The 17070-nt window shown below is 43.5% G+C and overlaps 1 protein-coding gene across 2 annotated transcripts in view; it reads left to right on the top strand.

Annotated features, from left to right (window-relative positions):
• Positions 1-16601, top strand: part of LOC110051165 (uncharacterized) — a 29612-nt gene extending 13011 nt beyond the window's left edge. For both annotated transcript variants that reach the window (XM_089278033.1, XM_089278032.1), the window contains exons 4-6: positions 95-1854; positions 2223-14772; positions 15161-16601. In XM_089278033.1, the coding sequence (XP_089134159.1) occupies positions 95-1854; positions 2223-14772; positions 15161-15265 (14415 nt within the window). In that variant the 3' untranslated portion in view covers positions 15266-16601. The remainder of the gene's footprint in view (positions 1-94; positions 1855-2222; positions 14773-15160) is intronic.
• The last annotated feature ends 469 nt before the right edge of the window (positions 16602-17070 follow it).

The following is a 17070-nucleotide window of genomic DNA, read 5'->3' as shown; positions in this document are numbered from 1 at the left end:
GGTTATATAGGGTACTACTTTCCATTACCAGTGAAAAACGTTTTTCTTACACACTGAAACTTCTGGTTCTAAAAAGGCGATTTTTCTTTGTTAGTTTCTCAGGTATGTTTTTCATCTTTATTTGGATGAAAAAGTGGAGTCAGTGAAGATTCTTACGGACAAGCCAATGCTCAATGGCTCTCTGACATTGTTTCTTGAGTGTGTTTCCGATGACCGGAAGTACTGGAGATCCCCTGAGTTATTTGTACATGCTGATAGACACGATACGTTTCGCTATCGTTATGTGGTGAAGTACAAAGAAGGAATCGGGGAATGGCTTCTCAAAAAGGTTACTTTTAGTGGAGGAAAAGAAAAAACTGTGCAAGAGACAACTACTCGTACGCTGAAAACTGGAAGACATCAGTATGACATTTTTCGTTATCCAAGTGCCCACAACCGGATGAAAACTATTTTCCAGGGGCAATTGTTTTTTGTCAAGCAATTGTATCTCTTGTTAGGTAAAGGTAGTGATCTGAAGGAGATGCTGATTGAGTGTGAACACGTAGGTTTTGGCCACCCAAGCTACGCATTGACAGACGTAGATTCTTTCATTCAGTGGGTTGTTGAAGTCACTGATAAAAGTCCTTCTCCTTATCAGGGTGTATACATATGCTCTCTTGTTGGCCAGTTTGTACAGCGCATGCATTCCTGGTTAGCTTTCGATAAGCTAGGAAAGAAGGCTACTGACCAGCTTCTGTCATCCTTTGGGTGTTTCTCCCACAAGGCACTGCCTCAGAGCAGTATTAAGTTCATTAAGGTGGTAGCAGAAGATCTTTTTAGAGCTAGCTCTTCTACAGGATGTCTGATGTTTATCAAAGTCTTCTGCAATCTTCTAGATGTGAACTATGTGTTTCAGGTGGCAGACAAGCTTTCAAATCAGGCATACACGGAACAGCAATTTGATAAACAGGTACCTGGTGTGTTAGACTCCCTCAGGAGGCTGAGGGACGTGGACACCCGTAGAAGACTTTCTTGTTATATAATACATCGTTCTCCAAGTGTCCAGTGCCTTTGGAATGTCTACCACGAGATATCCTCCCGTCTTCCTAACTTGGAGCAAAGCCTTACAGATGACGTTTCAAACGTTTACTCCAAGTTCATTTCACGCCGTGGTGCAAGAAAGCCAGATCTTCTTCAGTCGTCATTTTGGAGGCAGATACCAAAGAATTTGAAGGACAAACTGGCCAATCCATTCTGCAAGGCATTGACAGAGCAAATTTTGTCAGAAAGCAACTCGACTCCGGCAAGCCTCGACGGTCTGACGGACATTGTCCAAGATACTTGCTTGCAATCAGCAGATCAGTTTTCTCATTTTGTCTTAGCTATCATGACACACAAGTCTGAGGAAATGGTCCGTATCATTCCAGCTTTGTTACAGTCAAAAGTGTTTTGCACATACTGGAACACCAGGATCTCTAGAGAAGAGAAACAGAAGGTTTGCTTTCACTGGTTGAAAGCAAATTGCTCCCGTGTAAAGAAACAAAAAGAAGAGATCCTTGATGTTGTGGAGGCCTGCGAGTCACTATGTTCAACGAACGCGCTGAAACTGGACAAAGCACTTTGCCAAGATATGGATAAGGAAGTAGAACGTATAGTACTGAAGGCAGAGTTTGAATCCATCATGGATGCATTGAAAGATTCACAGAATCGTACCCCAGCAATTCGGCAACGTCTTAGAATGCTCCTCAGAAGCGCGATACATCAACAAAGTGGCAGTGGAGATCGTCGGTCGAAATACAGGAAAATGGTCCACTTGCTTGGCTATGATGCCTCAAAGGAACGAAAGAAGGAATTATGGAAACGGAAACTGGATGAGTAAGTTTAACATGATCGGAAGTATAAATTGTTATGATATTGAAATATATTTATACCGTTCTTGTCAATGGACTTGCCATGTTGAGACATGTTATTTTGATTAAGGCTATTAATGTTTATACCCATCTAAAATGACTGTTTCTTGTAATGGCATTATGTGTGGTGCCCTTCACTTCTTTCATGTGGTGATCATTCTAGAATTTTGCGATAAGAACTTGAACACTCGTGTAATTTGTACACTCGTAATTTCATGATTGAACGTTTTATCGAGATCCAGACAATTTTGACGTTGTTTTTGTCATCAAAACAGACATTCCTTTAATGCCCTAGAAAGTCTATAACATTTGTTCACCCAATCTTTTAATTAGGGCAGAGGAAGAACTTCTCTGGTCCACTCTGGAACTAATCCAAATGCCACCTGAGGGAGGAAAAGCTTACGAAGAGATTTTCAAAGTGATATCTTCCCACAGTGAAGTTTGGTTACCACTGCTAAGTGCACTTCACCCCAAGAGCAGACTTTTAGAACACTGTAGCGTCAAGGCGGTCATGGAAGCTTTGCAGTGGCTAATCCACCCTCAACAAAGACAGGACTTGCGTGTGGACTTCTACCTAAACCTGAAGGAAGACGAAGTCAATCTGTTGGCCACATACTGTGCCTTGGTTTCATCTAAGGAGTCAAAAATTGATCAAGTCAATGTAAATGAATGGATGGCACAGCTGTCTTCGGCCCGTACAAGTGCACATACCTTTGACGAGCAGTTCTCTAAACTGGAGCACACAATCCGTTTCCTCCAGGAGGTGTCTAAGGGTATTGTTGTGATCTCAGATGCAGAATCTCTAATCCGCGAAGTCAACAAAAGGAAGAAAGAAAAGAACAAGACAACTCTGGCAGATGTTGATGATGTGAACTACTGGAGTACACTAGGTAGTTTGATTGATTGTGAAGAAACAACCGCCAAGGTAAGCGAAAGCATCATATTCCGCAACGTTGCACGTATGTGTTTGACAAACGTGTTTACATCAAGCGAAACAGAAGTGAAGGAGTTAGCTGGTTCTGCAGACGACCTTCCAGAATCCAAAGCTGATGAAGTGCTGCGCCTTCTTAAAAGCGAAGGATTGCAGCAATTCAAAGAAGCATGCATTTATCTGACTGAGAGCAGTTCCGATCCAAGCACTGAGGAAGTGGACACGCTCTTTTTTGAAATAAGTGATGAAGACGGTCTCGTTGGCGAGCTTAAAGTGATCAGTTCCTTCTGTGATCGTCCGGTTCCGAAGCAAATGGAAATGATGCTGATTAACTACCTGCACTTCCCTCTTGTTTCTGCAAAAGTTCAGCAGCTTATGTCAATTTTCTCAGCCCTTGGATTTAAAGATGCTGATGATTCAGTGGTAACTAAGGACCTACAAGACGTCATTTCGTCCAGTCTAAAAGGTGATCTCACCATAAGGACCCTCTCAGAAATTGTTGAAAGAGAGAATGTAACCGTGATCAACTCCAAGCTTGATGATACTTTGAAAACTATCATGGAAACACTTCAAGAGTCTAGTGAATTGATTTCGTTCATGAAAGAAACTGCAAATGAAGACATAAGGGTATTAATCGATGCCGTAGAAGAACATTCTGACCAATTTGTTTCTGAAGCGACAGTCTCTGATTTGATTGATGTCCATGGATTCCTGCGAAATGTCTTACGGGAAACGCCTAAAGATCCCATGATGTTCTTGGAAAGCCTCAAGAGCTACTACAGCAAGCTTGAAAAGAAACCAGAAATGGCGGCGAAAATCAAGGAGTGCAGTTGTAATGTCCACAGTTTGCGAGGACTGTACATGAATGTTGCAAACCGAGGAGAAATGACGAAAGAAATCATCAGCAATGCCCTGAAGAAAGGCTGCTACCTTATAAAGACCAACTCTGATGGGTCATGTGACGTTCAACTCAGCTATCGTCGTCACGAAGGTGCTGCAAAAGAGACGAGCTACAGCATGGCGGAGCTCCATGACCTGCGAAGCCGAGCTCTCCTTATTATGAACACGGACAAGAAGCAAGAAAAGATGAGACCAGCAGAAGTAGGTGAAGCGGCAGACTTTTCTGTCAACCTTACCTTGTCTGCATTTACAAAACAAGTCGAGATGATTACAGACATTCTCAGTATGGTGACCTTGCTGCGAGAATCTGGCCATCCAAGCTTTAAGAAATTTTGGGCCAAGCTTTCCTCCTCAGAAGAGATTGAGTCTCAAACAAAGTCGTTGGACTCGACATTAAAGCAATGGGAAATGTTATTGAGTCGTTTGCAACAGGAACACTATTTCCTAAATTTTTTTCATCCAGATCAGCTTTGGATGATAAAGAAGTTTTTTTCGAGATCCTTGTCTCATACGAATGGTCAGTCATTGAAAACGGTTGTCCATAACCTACTTCGCTTTGTTGATCCAAGTATACAACTTAAGGATCTGGATGGTTTTCATTGCCAGTACAGAGCACCTAAAGAGAGCCCAGGAATCGAGAGTGATCTCCGCGCCATTGGAAAGCTCCTAGATAAAATATTCGCCAAACGTCATCAAACCACAAAATTGCACAACGTCCCACAACATGATTTGCAAAGAGCTGTTAAAACAGGCGAACTATTTGTAGCTGTCCTTGAGCATGGTAGTAAACAGACTTCTCATGTGGTCATGTCTCTGTTCGAGAGTACAACAGGTTCTTATCCGCAGCCAAGCCAAGTTCTGTTCTGTCATTCAGAGACCAGTTGGGAAGAGGTGGAGCGACTTCTTAAACGCACATTTGAAGCACACAGGCATGCCACTGCAGTCAAGTTGCACTGCCTAGCAAATGTAGAGAACCTGTCAAACGACATGCAGTTTGAGCTTGTTGCAGCCATCAGAGAATATCAAGAGAGTGTTAAAGGTCCCTACCTGTTGAGCATAGTCTGCTGTGGAGGAGTTCATCATCATATTGTTGATCAATTTTCTACAGCAGTACATAACGTTCTTGGTATGACCGAGGTTCAAATGCGTGACACATTCAAGAAAGTCTTCCCTGAGGTTTTCATGGTAACATCGGATCTTCCCGGCGTGGGAAAAACGGAGGCAATTTACGAACATGCTGCATCCCAGAAAAAGAAAACTGTGACCATTCCAATCAGTGGGCCTTTATCGCGTAAGCATCTAGTGAAAAGGTTATCAGGTTTGACTGTTGGCCCCCATGAATGCATTCATTTTGATGTTGGCGAAGTGGATGATCCCTTAGTTCTTGACACATTGATCTTTGAGCTTGTTGTTGTTGGAATGTTGTCCTCTGGAACAGAACTTTTTCACCTTCCGACCAAACATGTCTACATCGAAATTGCAAACACACTGAGACACTGGTTACAAGATTCACTGCCTGTTACGAAGTGCTTTTCTCCTATGCACATCAAACTGGATGGGTATAAAGACCTTGTTGTGAGCCAAGAGCCTCTGAGCCCTATTCAAGTGGTTTGTCAATATCTCCATGCTTATGACTCTGGTTTGTTGGAAAGCAAGGACCTGAATCTCGGCGAATTGAAGCCCTTATCTCCTGAGCGCTGTAAAGTACTGCTATCAAAGCATTTCGCATCGAGCGGTGACCAGTCATATAACATAGTGGAGAGTTTCATCAAAGTCTTTGCTGATCAGCTTTTGCAATTTTCAGCAAGTCCTTACTTTAAACCACATAATTTGAAGGTCGTGCTTGGCCCGTCACATGATGTTCGAAACTGCTTGTTCAAAGCCCTTTTGGAGGTGTCAAGAGAGTTTGCATCACGCTCTGTCGTATCGTGCAAGAATGTCCAGTCGGAAGCAATCTCTAGAGAACAAGCTACAGAAGTACTGAACGAGATTCAGATGACTTCAAAGAACGCTGCGGGCAAAATGGTCGAACGGGTAGAAGGAATGATTCAATGGGCTGACAACAACCACCTTGTCATTGTTTTTCACAGTCTAGAAGCACTAACCATTTCCGCTCTGTATCGTGATTTGTCACTGGTACCTTCAAATGTTCAAGAATTATTCAAGACTCAAACCATGAAAGGTAAAGGTATGGATGACTTCACAAAGATGAATCACAAACAGCTTCAGGAGAGACTTGATCGGATTGTTCGAACAACTCCAAGAGGAAATGATGGCAGCTTGCAGGCCTTAGATTATGCTCTTACGCCAGACAACATTCTCAAAATGGTGCTAATCATTCAACGCATAAACGCAGGCATTCCCGTCATTGTTATGGGGGAAACTGGCTGTGGTAAGACAAGCCTGGTTAGATACCTTGCCAAGACGTGTGACGTCCCATTTCACGTGTTCAACTTCCATGCAGGGATAACGGAGGAAGAGCTGGTCACTTTTGTTAGCAAAATGGAGGTAGAAGCAAAGAGTGGCAATGACGTGTGGGTGTTCCTTGATGAAATTAACACTTGCGAATACCTCGGAACAGTCAATGAGATGATTTGCCACCGTAGCATCAAAGGAAAAACTTTAGCACCGAACTTGGTGTTTGTCGCTGCCTGCAATCCATACCGTCTTCGTCCTCCTGGAAAAATTTCAACAGCCGGTCTTAGTGGAAAGACGATTACAGATGAATACTCAAAGCTGGTGTACCGTGTTCATCCACTGCCAGAAACAATGATCGACTTTGTTTGGGACTATGGTTCGCTGAGTAAGGATGATGAACGTGCATACATTGGCCGCATGGTCGAGGGAATCACTGGAAATCCTAACAACTTACTGGTTGACCTTCTTTGTACTTCTCAGGAGTATGTCCGAGAAGTTGACAAAAGCCCTTATTGTGTCAGTTTGCGAGATGCTTACCGATGTATTGTCCTTGTCAAATGGTTCAAGGAAACCCTGAAACGACGAGGTGATTTGCCGTTATCGAAGCTGAACGATAGTCGTATATACCACAAAGTTGCCCGTGGCTTTTCTCACTTAATCAGATCATTTGTACTTGCCTTGGCGCACTGTTACCAATCACGTCTTCCTGCAGCAGAGGCCAGGCACGGATATCGCAAGCGTGTTTCTGTGTGCTTTAGAAAACACAACAATCATTTATTCCACGAATTAAGCTTTGAAGCTATCGTAAGAGCTGACCAGGAGGATTACCTGGAACGAATGGAATTGCCAGCAGGAACTGCCAAAAATGCTGCACTTCGTGAGAATGTGTTCGTCATGTTAGTTTGTATCCTAAACCGAATTCCCGTTTTTGTTGTTGGCAAGCCTGGTTGCAGCAAGTCTTTGTCCATGCAAATCATCAGGAGTAATTTGAGGGGAAAGGATGCCAAGGATCCTTTTCTTAAGACACTGCCACAGCTCTATGTTGTTTCTCACCAGGGATCGGAGTCATCAACATCTGATGGAATTCTCAAGGTGTTTAACAAGGCAAGGAAATACAAGGAGCATAACAAAAGCGGTGATGTTCTTCCAGTTGTTCTTCTTGATGAGATTGGTCTCGCTGAGGTGTCAAAGTACAACCCTCTCAAAGTATTGCACAGTCTGCTGGAGCCAGGGGATGGCGTATTTCCTGATGTTGCTGTCGTGGGCATTTCAAATTGGGCTTTGGATGCTGCAAAAATGAACCGTGCAATCCATCTGTCCCGGCCTGAACCAGATGTGGATGATTTGTTTGAAACTGGGAAATCCTTGCGCGAGGCTGGAAGTCACAAAGCTGGTCCTGGAGGATCCTGTACACGCTCAGGGCGCCAGTTTCGTCAAGTTGCCTACCCAGATGACAACCAGCTCCGTTGTCTTGCCACAGCATACCAGGAGTACCAAGAGCATCAGAGGTATGCAAATTTTCATGGACTGCGTGATTATTACAGCCTAATCAAATGCCTTAGCACAGACACGAACCAGAACACTTCGCACAATTGGTTTTCTGAAGAGAAAACCAAAGGAATCCAACGTGCACTGCAGAGGAATTTTGGTGGCCTACCCGACGATGTAAACAATTTTCAAACTTTGTTTCAAGAAGGACTCCACTCGCTGGATTTGATGGAGAAGACGTACCATTTTCCAGTCACAGAGCTCATCTGTGACAATCTACAGGATAAGCTAGCGCGGCATCTCATGATAATCACGAATGGCGATTCTGCTATTGGTATCCTTGATCAAATGCTGCAAAGTCTGGACAAAGAGAAAATCACCATCTTTGGAAGTCGGTTTGAAGAAGATCTCTCTGAGGAGTACAATTACCGAATGCTGAGCCGCATCATCCTGTGCATGGAGAGAGACTGTGTTCTCATTCTTCGAGATCTTGAAAGCATCTATGGCAGTCTTTACGATATGCTAAATCAAAACTACACGGTTGTTGGGGGAAAGAGGAACTGTCGGGTCGCACTCGGAGCCTTCAGTAATCCTATGTGTCAGGTCCATGATGGATTTCGATGTGTTGTGTTGATTGATCAAGGCAGAGTTGACTATACAGATCCGCCCTTCCTCAACCGATTCGAAAAGCAACTGCTCCGTTTTTCAGATGTCCTTAACCTAGAGCAGAGAAACATCATCAGCAGTCTGAATACCTGGGTGACAGGCATCTCAACAATTCCTGATTTCGAGTCCCACTTTCACAAAGAAGACATGTTTGTTGGATTCTGTGATGACACCCTTCCCTCATTAGTCCTCAAGAACAGTCAAGATGCAGACCTTACCGGAGACGACATTTTGGAAAAATGCAAGCACGATCTCATGTTAACAGCATCCCCTGATGGTGTTGTGAGGAGCTTAGAATCTTCTTTGGCCAAGACGAGCTTTGAGGAAGTCCAGACACTTCACTACAACTACTTTCAGAAGCCTCTACACAAAGGTTTGAAGGAGTACCTTAAACACTCCCTGGAAAATCTGCAGTTTCAGCCAGAGCAAAGTCAGGATGCAACTAATGGTATGCGACTGCTTATAATGACCCACAGTAACATCCATGTAAACGTATTGCAATGTCTTGAGGGGCTACTTCAGTGCCAGACCGAAAAGCTCAGTGCTTTCAAGTCTGAAAAGCACTTGACCAAGCAATTGGAACGTTTCTGGAGTTCCAGTGACTCACTCTTGGTACTGCAGTGTAAGCCAGAGCTTGATGCCACCCATATGCTTCTTGCAAAGTCCATTATCGAGCAGCAGAGACAGGAATACATCAAAGATGCAATGGAACAAAACCAAAAGCAGATGAAGCATGTTTGCATTGTAGTCCATGTTCAGAGAGAAAGTGAGGTTAACGAAGCTCAAAGTCAGCGCTGGCAATTCAGTTTCCAGAGTGGTTGGAAGCAAGCAACAATCGATGTTTTGGAAAACCCTCTTTTGCCCATTACTGACTGTTTGAATGTTAGCATCATGGACCTCCTGGAGACCAAGGCGCTCTCATTTGAGGATGTGGCTTCGAATCAGTTTCTTTGGTGCTTTACTCGAATCAAATATCCAGCTATTCACCAACCTACAGTGGATGCCATTGTCCAACTAGAGCAGCTATTGAGATCGTCTTCCAACTCCACGATCATCGAATGTTTCAAGGAGATAGTCAAACGGTGGTTGAAAAAGAGGGAACACCAGAGCACTCATCAACTTGATACTCGCAGTTGGCAATTCTCGGTGGCCTGTGACCGACAAGCCTTAATTAATTCCTCTCATCTAGTGGGAGCCATTCAGCATCATGTCAGTCATCTCATACGTCAACCATTGGCGAAGATTGTTTACTTCTTGGAGAACGAGTCTGCATGGCCACAGTTCTTGTTCACTCAGGATCCTTCCGATAAGGAGGAAATGCAAGTCTGGTCCGAGTTAGTCCTGGATCAAGAGATTTTTAACATTGATGACATCCCAGAGCACCAAGGAGCAGAATCGTATTTTGTTCCGGAGCGACGCTTGCAGCTGAAATTCCCTTGTGCTTCTGTATTTTACAAGAAGGTGGAACAAGTACAGCCTATGTTCGCTGAAGACCAAAGACAACTCCTTTTCAACGAGGCGAACCTGGATGAAAATGAAGACTTGCATGATGTTGCCGTAGAAGGACAGTTATACAGATTCGCGAGCATTGTAAAAGAGAAAATTCCTCAGGTGGTTGAAATGGAATACCTTCAGAGGAACATTGGATGCTATGTTGAAGATCTTCTTGACATGAAAACAGCTCACTTTTCTGACGACTTCTCGCGTGCTGAGAGAATTGATTTCATGAAGTCGGCAATGGCACATGACATAAAGTTCCGAATCGATGGTGATCCTGTTCGGCTCATAACTTGTTTGCATTCTCTTTTCTGGTTGAACGAATCTTCGTATATGGCTGCCCTTCAGGTGTATCAAACGTGTCACAAGGTGCAACATGTGGACTTTAGTATCCTGTCTTCTGCGTTTCAGCCTCTGTTCCAAAAAATGTTATTTCAGGACAAGACACCCAAAGAAACTGAAGACACCCAAGAAACTGAATGGAGAGGTATTTGTGACAAACCAGAGGATGCAGAAGTGAATTCGAGGGGTAAGAACGATTGCCAAGAAGCTTACGCGAATGAAGTTATTGTCGAGGACTCTGCACAACTGTCCAACACAGAAAATGATGTGCGGCCTCAACAATGTGAGCAAGGAAGTATGATGGACAAGGAAGACGAAAAGAAAGAAGTAGAGTTAAAGGGCGATGAGGCCACCGAGGAAATAGTAAACGAAGCAAAATTAGTTGGAGAAGTAAACACAGTTCTGTCAACAAACGAGCTAAGAGATTTAGCACAGGCTGAAAATACCGGGCAACTGCAACAGCAAGAAGATGAAACACCGACACTGGAAAGAGTTTCTTCGCCCATCGATGCCTCTTTAAAAGAACAACGTGATGGAGAAATTGACAGCCATGGAAATGTGAATGAGGAGGACATGGGTGGTGCTGTACAGTCAGAACAAAAGGAAGCTGCAAATGAAATTCCGCCAGAAAATGAATGCAAAGATCCAAACCGTGTCCACGGAGAACATCAATTCGAAAAAGATGGGAATGTTGACAAGGACCATGACCAAAGTGAAGAAAATAGCTTCAAGGGACAGGATGGAAATGAAGAACTCGAAAACGACCCTGAGGAAGAAATGGAACGAAAAGAAGAAGACGTGGAAGAAGCGGGAGTAGACGAAGAGGAGCTGACAGATGTACCGTGCGAAGAAAAACCTGTCAGTTTTGATGAAGAACTTGTAGAGACACTGTGTTCTGCGTTATTTCCAACGAATGATGTGATAAATGGCTTGAATGGACCCGACGGTTGGCAGCGCACAACGAGTCTCTTTCTGTCTACAGTCAGTAGAATGGGCGTTCAAAGCCCTGCGTTTCACTTTCTTCGTGTCTGTTACGATTTTGTCACCCTGCTGGTTATACCCGAATCTCTTGAGCAATATTCCGTTTATATGCTGGGTGAACGTGGAAAGGCGGGAGCTTCTGCGGGGTACCTTGACTGCCAAGACGTTTTTGATAGTATTACCAGTGTTGCTGACGAGTTGGAGAAACGAGGCGTTCAACAGGGCAGACTGGAGGACTTCCTTATGCTCTTCTATGGACGGTGTATTGATGCGAATCCAGACACGCCAGTCCTTGGTTCGATACTATCCAGAATATGTTGCAGTGGAAACCTAATGCTTATGCGCCTGGCTGGACCGTTGGTTCACCGCATCGTTCTCGACGAAGAACAGTTTTCTCCAGGTGTCTTTGAAAAGCTTTTACAGAACTTGGACACCCTCCAGGAACACCCTGGGCTTCAGGAAACAAGTTATGCCTTGTCAAGCCTTGCGGATGATGTAGAGCTCGACTCCCCATTTGCTGTGGTGTGCTGTGATCTTATAAATGAAGTTGCATTCTTGAACATAGACCTGTCAACTGTATCGAGCTCCGAGGATCCAAATCTACTGAACTTTCGCAAAGCTTTTCAAATTTTGACAGAGCCTTTCGAAGATGTTGAAAATGGGCTGTTTCACCTTCTTTGTGCAGCAGCATATCTGAAGTCCTTTCTAGCATCATTTTCCACCTTTATCTTGCAAAGACGCCGGTGCCTAGTTGAAGAAGGAGAATTTTCTATGCTTATGAATGAGATAGACGCCGCATTTTCCTCAAGTAATATCGAGCCATTTCAATTCAGGGCGTCGGAGTTGCAAATATACTTCCTGAAGGAACTGAAGAAAGAGCTCTCAATGTACGAAATCCGTGATGTTTGCCAAAGGAGCTGTAAACTCCCGTCTTTAAAGAGCATAGAGTGGCATGATCCAGACCTGGTCGGCAAACTTAGTTTCGATCCTTTTCAATCTCGCACAGAGAATTCCCAAGCTCAAGCAGCGTTAGCAACTCTTCTGGAGAAAAAGAATCTGAAGCCTCTTGAAGACGTCATCCATTCTATGGCAACATTATTGGAACAAAGAATTGAAATGGCAGCCGTCTTGACCAAGTCGTTTTATCTCGTTCGTTCCCGACGGAACTTGAAGGATAGTGAGGACAAGGCAATAGTTTCCTTTACAGCGAAATTGCGGAACATGGAAAAGCCTTATGTTGAGCTTCTTCTTCGAATCACAGGACGGAAAGATTTTAAAGCGCCAAGACTTTGCGTTTCACCCGAGTCATTACCAGCAGATGTACACAAAGCAACATTGATTCTCCATCTCTGCATTATCCTTTCTTCAAGTTTCAAAAGCACAAAGAAGGCCACGCTTGCTTTGATGTCATACTTCACCAATCCATTGGCGTCAACCGATTCGTATGTCTTGGCGTCAGGGGAACGTCTTCAACAACCATGCAAGCAACACCACTACGCCAACGCTGAACAATTTACCAAAACCACTTCTTCCTTTTGTTCCTGTGGAACGTTCTTTGTGATGGTTGGTGACAACCTGGAAGCAGCCTGTCCAAGTTGTAGGTCAGAGTGTAAATTTAAGGAAACATTTTCTCAACTACCGACAGTCGGAAACGCCATCTTGCCATCAAAAGGTTACGTCTCTATTTCAAACTCGGTAGACACATCCATTCATGTGCGGCAACTAAAGCCTGCAGAATTCCGTATTCTGCACTTCTTTGTTCACGCAGCACTTTACGGGGGCTTTGCACTGGAACTGTTCGACGACAACTCTCTTGCCCAGTTTATGGGTCTCGATCTTAAGAACAACATTCCATCCGAAGACTGTTTCCGACAGATTACTAACGACTTGACGGCGCTGTGTAGTCTCCTAGATGCCAAAGAAGAGGAAATCATCCGTTTCCTGCACTGTGCTTTGGAACAAAGTGCCTCCATCCTCACTTCAGCAGATTTGTGTCATACACCAGATGCAAGATTATCTTGGGAAAAGAAGTTTGCAGCAACTCTTAGTCCTTTAATTCAAGAATTTCATCCAAGACGACTGCTGGAACGTTCCGAGGACTTTGCAAGCAAATCCTCTCTGGCCGTCCAGAGAAAGATAGAAGAGACCGACAACCCCCAATTTTCAGACGCAAATCAGAGAAACATGTACATTCCTCGATTGTTGCGAACGACGCTTCCGAACACGTTTAACAGCTTACGAGCGTACTACATGGCGGCTGGAGACAAAGCGAGAGAAAACCATCCCCTGCTTGGCTTGTTTCTTGATTTTAACGACAGTCTACCTCGTGTGTCAAATCTGACCCACCTTGTTTCCTGGAGTCGTATTGTGGATTCGCTGTTGAGCAGACGTCTTAGTCGTAAAGACACTAGTAGGAAGATCGGTGATGTCATTCGAGGCAAAGCAAACTCCCCGGAGGAGAGGAGGCGATTGACCGAGGCCTTCGAGAGCTTCACTATCGCCTTTGAGAATATGCATCCTGTTTTGAAAGAACGCCTTCAGCAGGAGGTACCACATCTTAGCGAGAGTTCGCCGATTTCACTTTGTCTTGTGGAGAAACGAGATCAAGGGGTGTTTCTCTGTACTGCTTTAGACATTCTTCAGAAAATCCAGAATGACTTCTTGCGGAAGGTGCTTAGTATTGCAGCGACCGGGAAGTGTTCTGCATTGATCTTCTTAGAGAGAGATAAGGGAAAATATGCCATTCCGATGGTCCACTTACAAGAGGCACGAGAGAAAGAAATTATTCAGTACCAGTGGTCGGATGCTATCTTGAGGCATTCCCAGCGCAACACTGAATATGGCCATGGCAAAGAAGTACTTTTTGATCTCGACAAAATAGAGAAAGAGCTGTCCGTCCGTTTCTTAGTAGGAAAAGCGTTCCTTTCTACGTTGGACGGCTTGCAGGAGTTCATCTTCTCCCGGGAGCTCTTCCATTCTTGTAGAGGGATTCTGGATGAGCTACAAGAGTTGATTCCTCAGCAACCACTTACAGATGTTTTTCGGAGTGGTTTGATTCGTCAAAGCGAACATAGCCTGGAGAGCGTGCAAGATTTGTTGGAGCACATGGAAATCGTTCTTTGCCTGATAAAAAGACATCAGGTTGGAAAACCCGAGGAACCCTTGACAGATTTTACAGACAAGTGGCTTTGTGGATCAAGACCCTTTCCAAAGGCGTCTCTTCCTCAGCCCCATAGTGCAATCCAACTTAAACACGTGGTTGCCTTATACGAGTTTCTTGAAGACATGTTGGCTGAATCGGCTGCCAAACGCGTTCACGACGTGTATCGTGGTGCTGTACCGAAAGAGATTGCAGAGGAGATGGCCAAAGCATCCATAGTCTCTGGTAAGGCCGAGTCAGATCGTTCTTCACTGAATGCCATCACAACAGCTCTTCGACGCTTCATTTTCCGCTACCTTTCCTCAGAGGAGATGAGACCTGAGCCTGGAGACAGTCTAGTGGAACGCATGTTGGAACCTTCACTTTGGCCAATCGATATGTTCAAATCGTCGGAGTCCTCCAAGATGGAGTTGTCCAAATTCATCAGCGCTGCATTTCCAGAGAATCTGACCATTGCGCATACCTTCCAAGTCCTCTGCTTTTACCAGAACCGTCTTAAAGTAAGTAAAAGTGATTTATTTCGATTGTCACTTTCTTTTGTTTGATAGGAAGACTACCAATGACTTAGAACAGGAGATCTGACAGAGTCATGTGAGAGTTAGTTTTTTTTTCCTGTAATTATTGCATGTTTCGCTCTTGCCATTTTATGAGCTCCCTTTCGCTGTAGAAACGTGTACAGAAAGTGAACCGATTAGACTGACCGTACGTCTTGCTCTCAAGTGAAGTGGCCACACCCGTCGGTCGTCGCCCAGTTGCGATTTCCGTTCCATGAAGTGACAAGGAGTGTTGCTGACAATAGGCAGACTCGAATCAGGACTTCTGGATGTCGGGTTCCACGGTACTGACTCTTAGAATACCTGATGTCAGCATGATCTTATTGCATTTCAGGTGATGGAAGACGCAAAGCAGGTCTCTCGGAGCCCGGCTCCCAAAGGTGGCAGGCCCAGCGTACCAAGAGCCCGGAAAGGTAGAGCACGTTTCGGCTTCTCCTGAAGCAAAATATTTAGACAATACCAAACCACCACGTGTGGCGTCCAGTAGAACTGACGACTTCCAATTGATTCAATTGTAGTAAGAACGAAGGAGACACTTACAAACAGTTTAGCTGTCGTTGTCTCAGTTCCCAGGCGTAAAGATCGACGAACCTAGTAGATGTTAATTTACTTATTTTCCCGTAGAATGCCATGTTTCCTTGGATGTTGCATTGTGTTGAACACTATTCGATGTTTAGTTATAGAGAGCTAGTTGTTATTTTATTTTCAATTTTATGACTAGTAGAGTACTTAATTAATGAGTTCATGCTAGCTTTTTTGGCCAGAGTAGTGATCGGTTGTGAAGTGCTGTTGAGAGATTTCAGTACTTTAAGTTATGTCGTTTTTTAGGCAAATTCATTCAATCAAGCTTATTACTAATATGAACCGGCTGACGTTGCGAAGCGAGATGTTTTCAACAACAGAAGGAATGAATTTAGTTCCACTTAGATTATAAGATTTGGTAATCAAATTGAAATTTTGTCGTTAAAGCTAATTTAGGACGAGCAGGTATTGCACACAGATTCTACGATACCAGGTGTCGGGATGATAACAGTTTTCAAAAGCTGGATATTGTTATCAAGGTCATGATTTAGTAATGAAATTAAAGTTTGTAGTCAAACGCTGACTGTTGTTGCGAGACGAGAAGTTTCCAACGACAGACTATAGAGCTCTACAGCTTTCAAGTTCTGCTTAGTAAAGCTGTACTTTAGATTATGTTTTTTGCTGTCTAATTAAAGTGAAAAGTCAAACTAGGTAATTTCAGAAAGAGCACATGTTGCTCACTGGTGGTGCGAGACGAGGAGTTTTCATCAACAGATTAATATTAAGCAATTTTAATTAAAATTAAAGCTATACTTATAGATTATAGGTGCCGGTAATCAAGTTCACGTTTTTCAATTTAACGTAATTTTAGAAATGGTTGTTGTTGACTAATGTTGCGAGACCAATTCTTATTTGACAATCGGGTAATATTAACATATATCATTTGTGCTTGAATGCTTCGGTTACGGTTGTCAAATTAAAACATGTAGTCAATCGCTTTTTTTAGAGATAGCAGTCATTGTTAACTGATGTTGCGAGACGAGATGTCTTCAACAAGAACAATGACCAGTTATGAAGTAGTGTTTGTGACAACTGTCGGTTACAGACTGCTATTTTGTTAGATGGAAGTCAAATTAATTAAGTAATTTTTCAGTAGCGGTTATTTTCAGCTGATGTTGCGAAGCGAGATGTTTTCAACGCAGAAAGCGATTTAACATTCAGGAATGTAATCAATAAACTTAAAATACACGTTACCATTGTATCAGTGTACTTTGGGAGGGAGCAGCAGAGCTGAACTTTTAACTCTTTTGTGTAAATAAGCTAGTGTTATGTAATATACCAATCAGTGTGCTAGGAACCGCATAAATCTAAGCTATAATGTTGTCCATTCAATCCCTTTGTTTGTAAACCAATTAGATGGGAGTGGATAACTCTTGCGTCCGGACTAGAATAAAACTTCACAGGGCCAAATGAAATTCGATGTTCAATACTCTATTCGGCATTTTCTGTGGAAACCCGTTGACACTTTCCGTAAATTTTAAGTACCAGTCATTTTGGTAGCCTTTATGTAGCGGCATGGCCGCTCAAAGGCAATCAATGGAATTTATAACCAGTGATTATTGAAATACATGTAGTTGATACGAAAACGAAAAGGTACCTTAGGCCCAGTTCAGACGCCGAACTTTTCATGAGCCGAACTTAATTCGACTTTGGACCGACCCA

Source organism: Orbicella faveolata, unplaced genomic scaffold (assembly GCF_042242905.1).
Source record: "Orbicella faveolata isolate gen_17 unplaced genomic scaffold, um_ofav_v1 contig_46, whole genome shotgun sequence".
Lineage (NCBI taxonomy): Eukaryota > Metazoa > Cnidaria > Anthozoa > Scleractinia > Merulinidae > Orbicella > Orbicella faveolata.
Note: the sequence above shows the minus strand (reverse complement) of the source record. Positions and strands in the feature narration are given on the sequence as shown.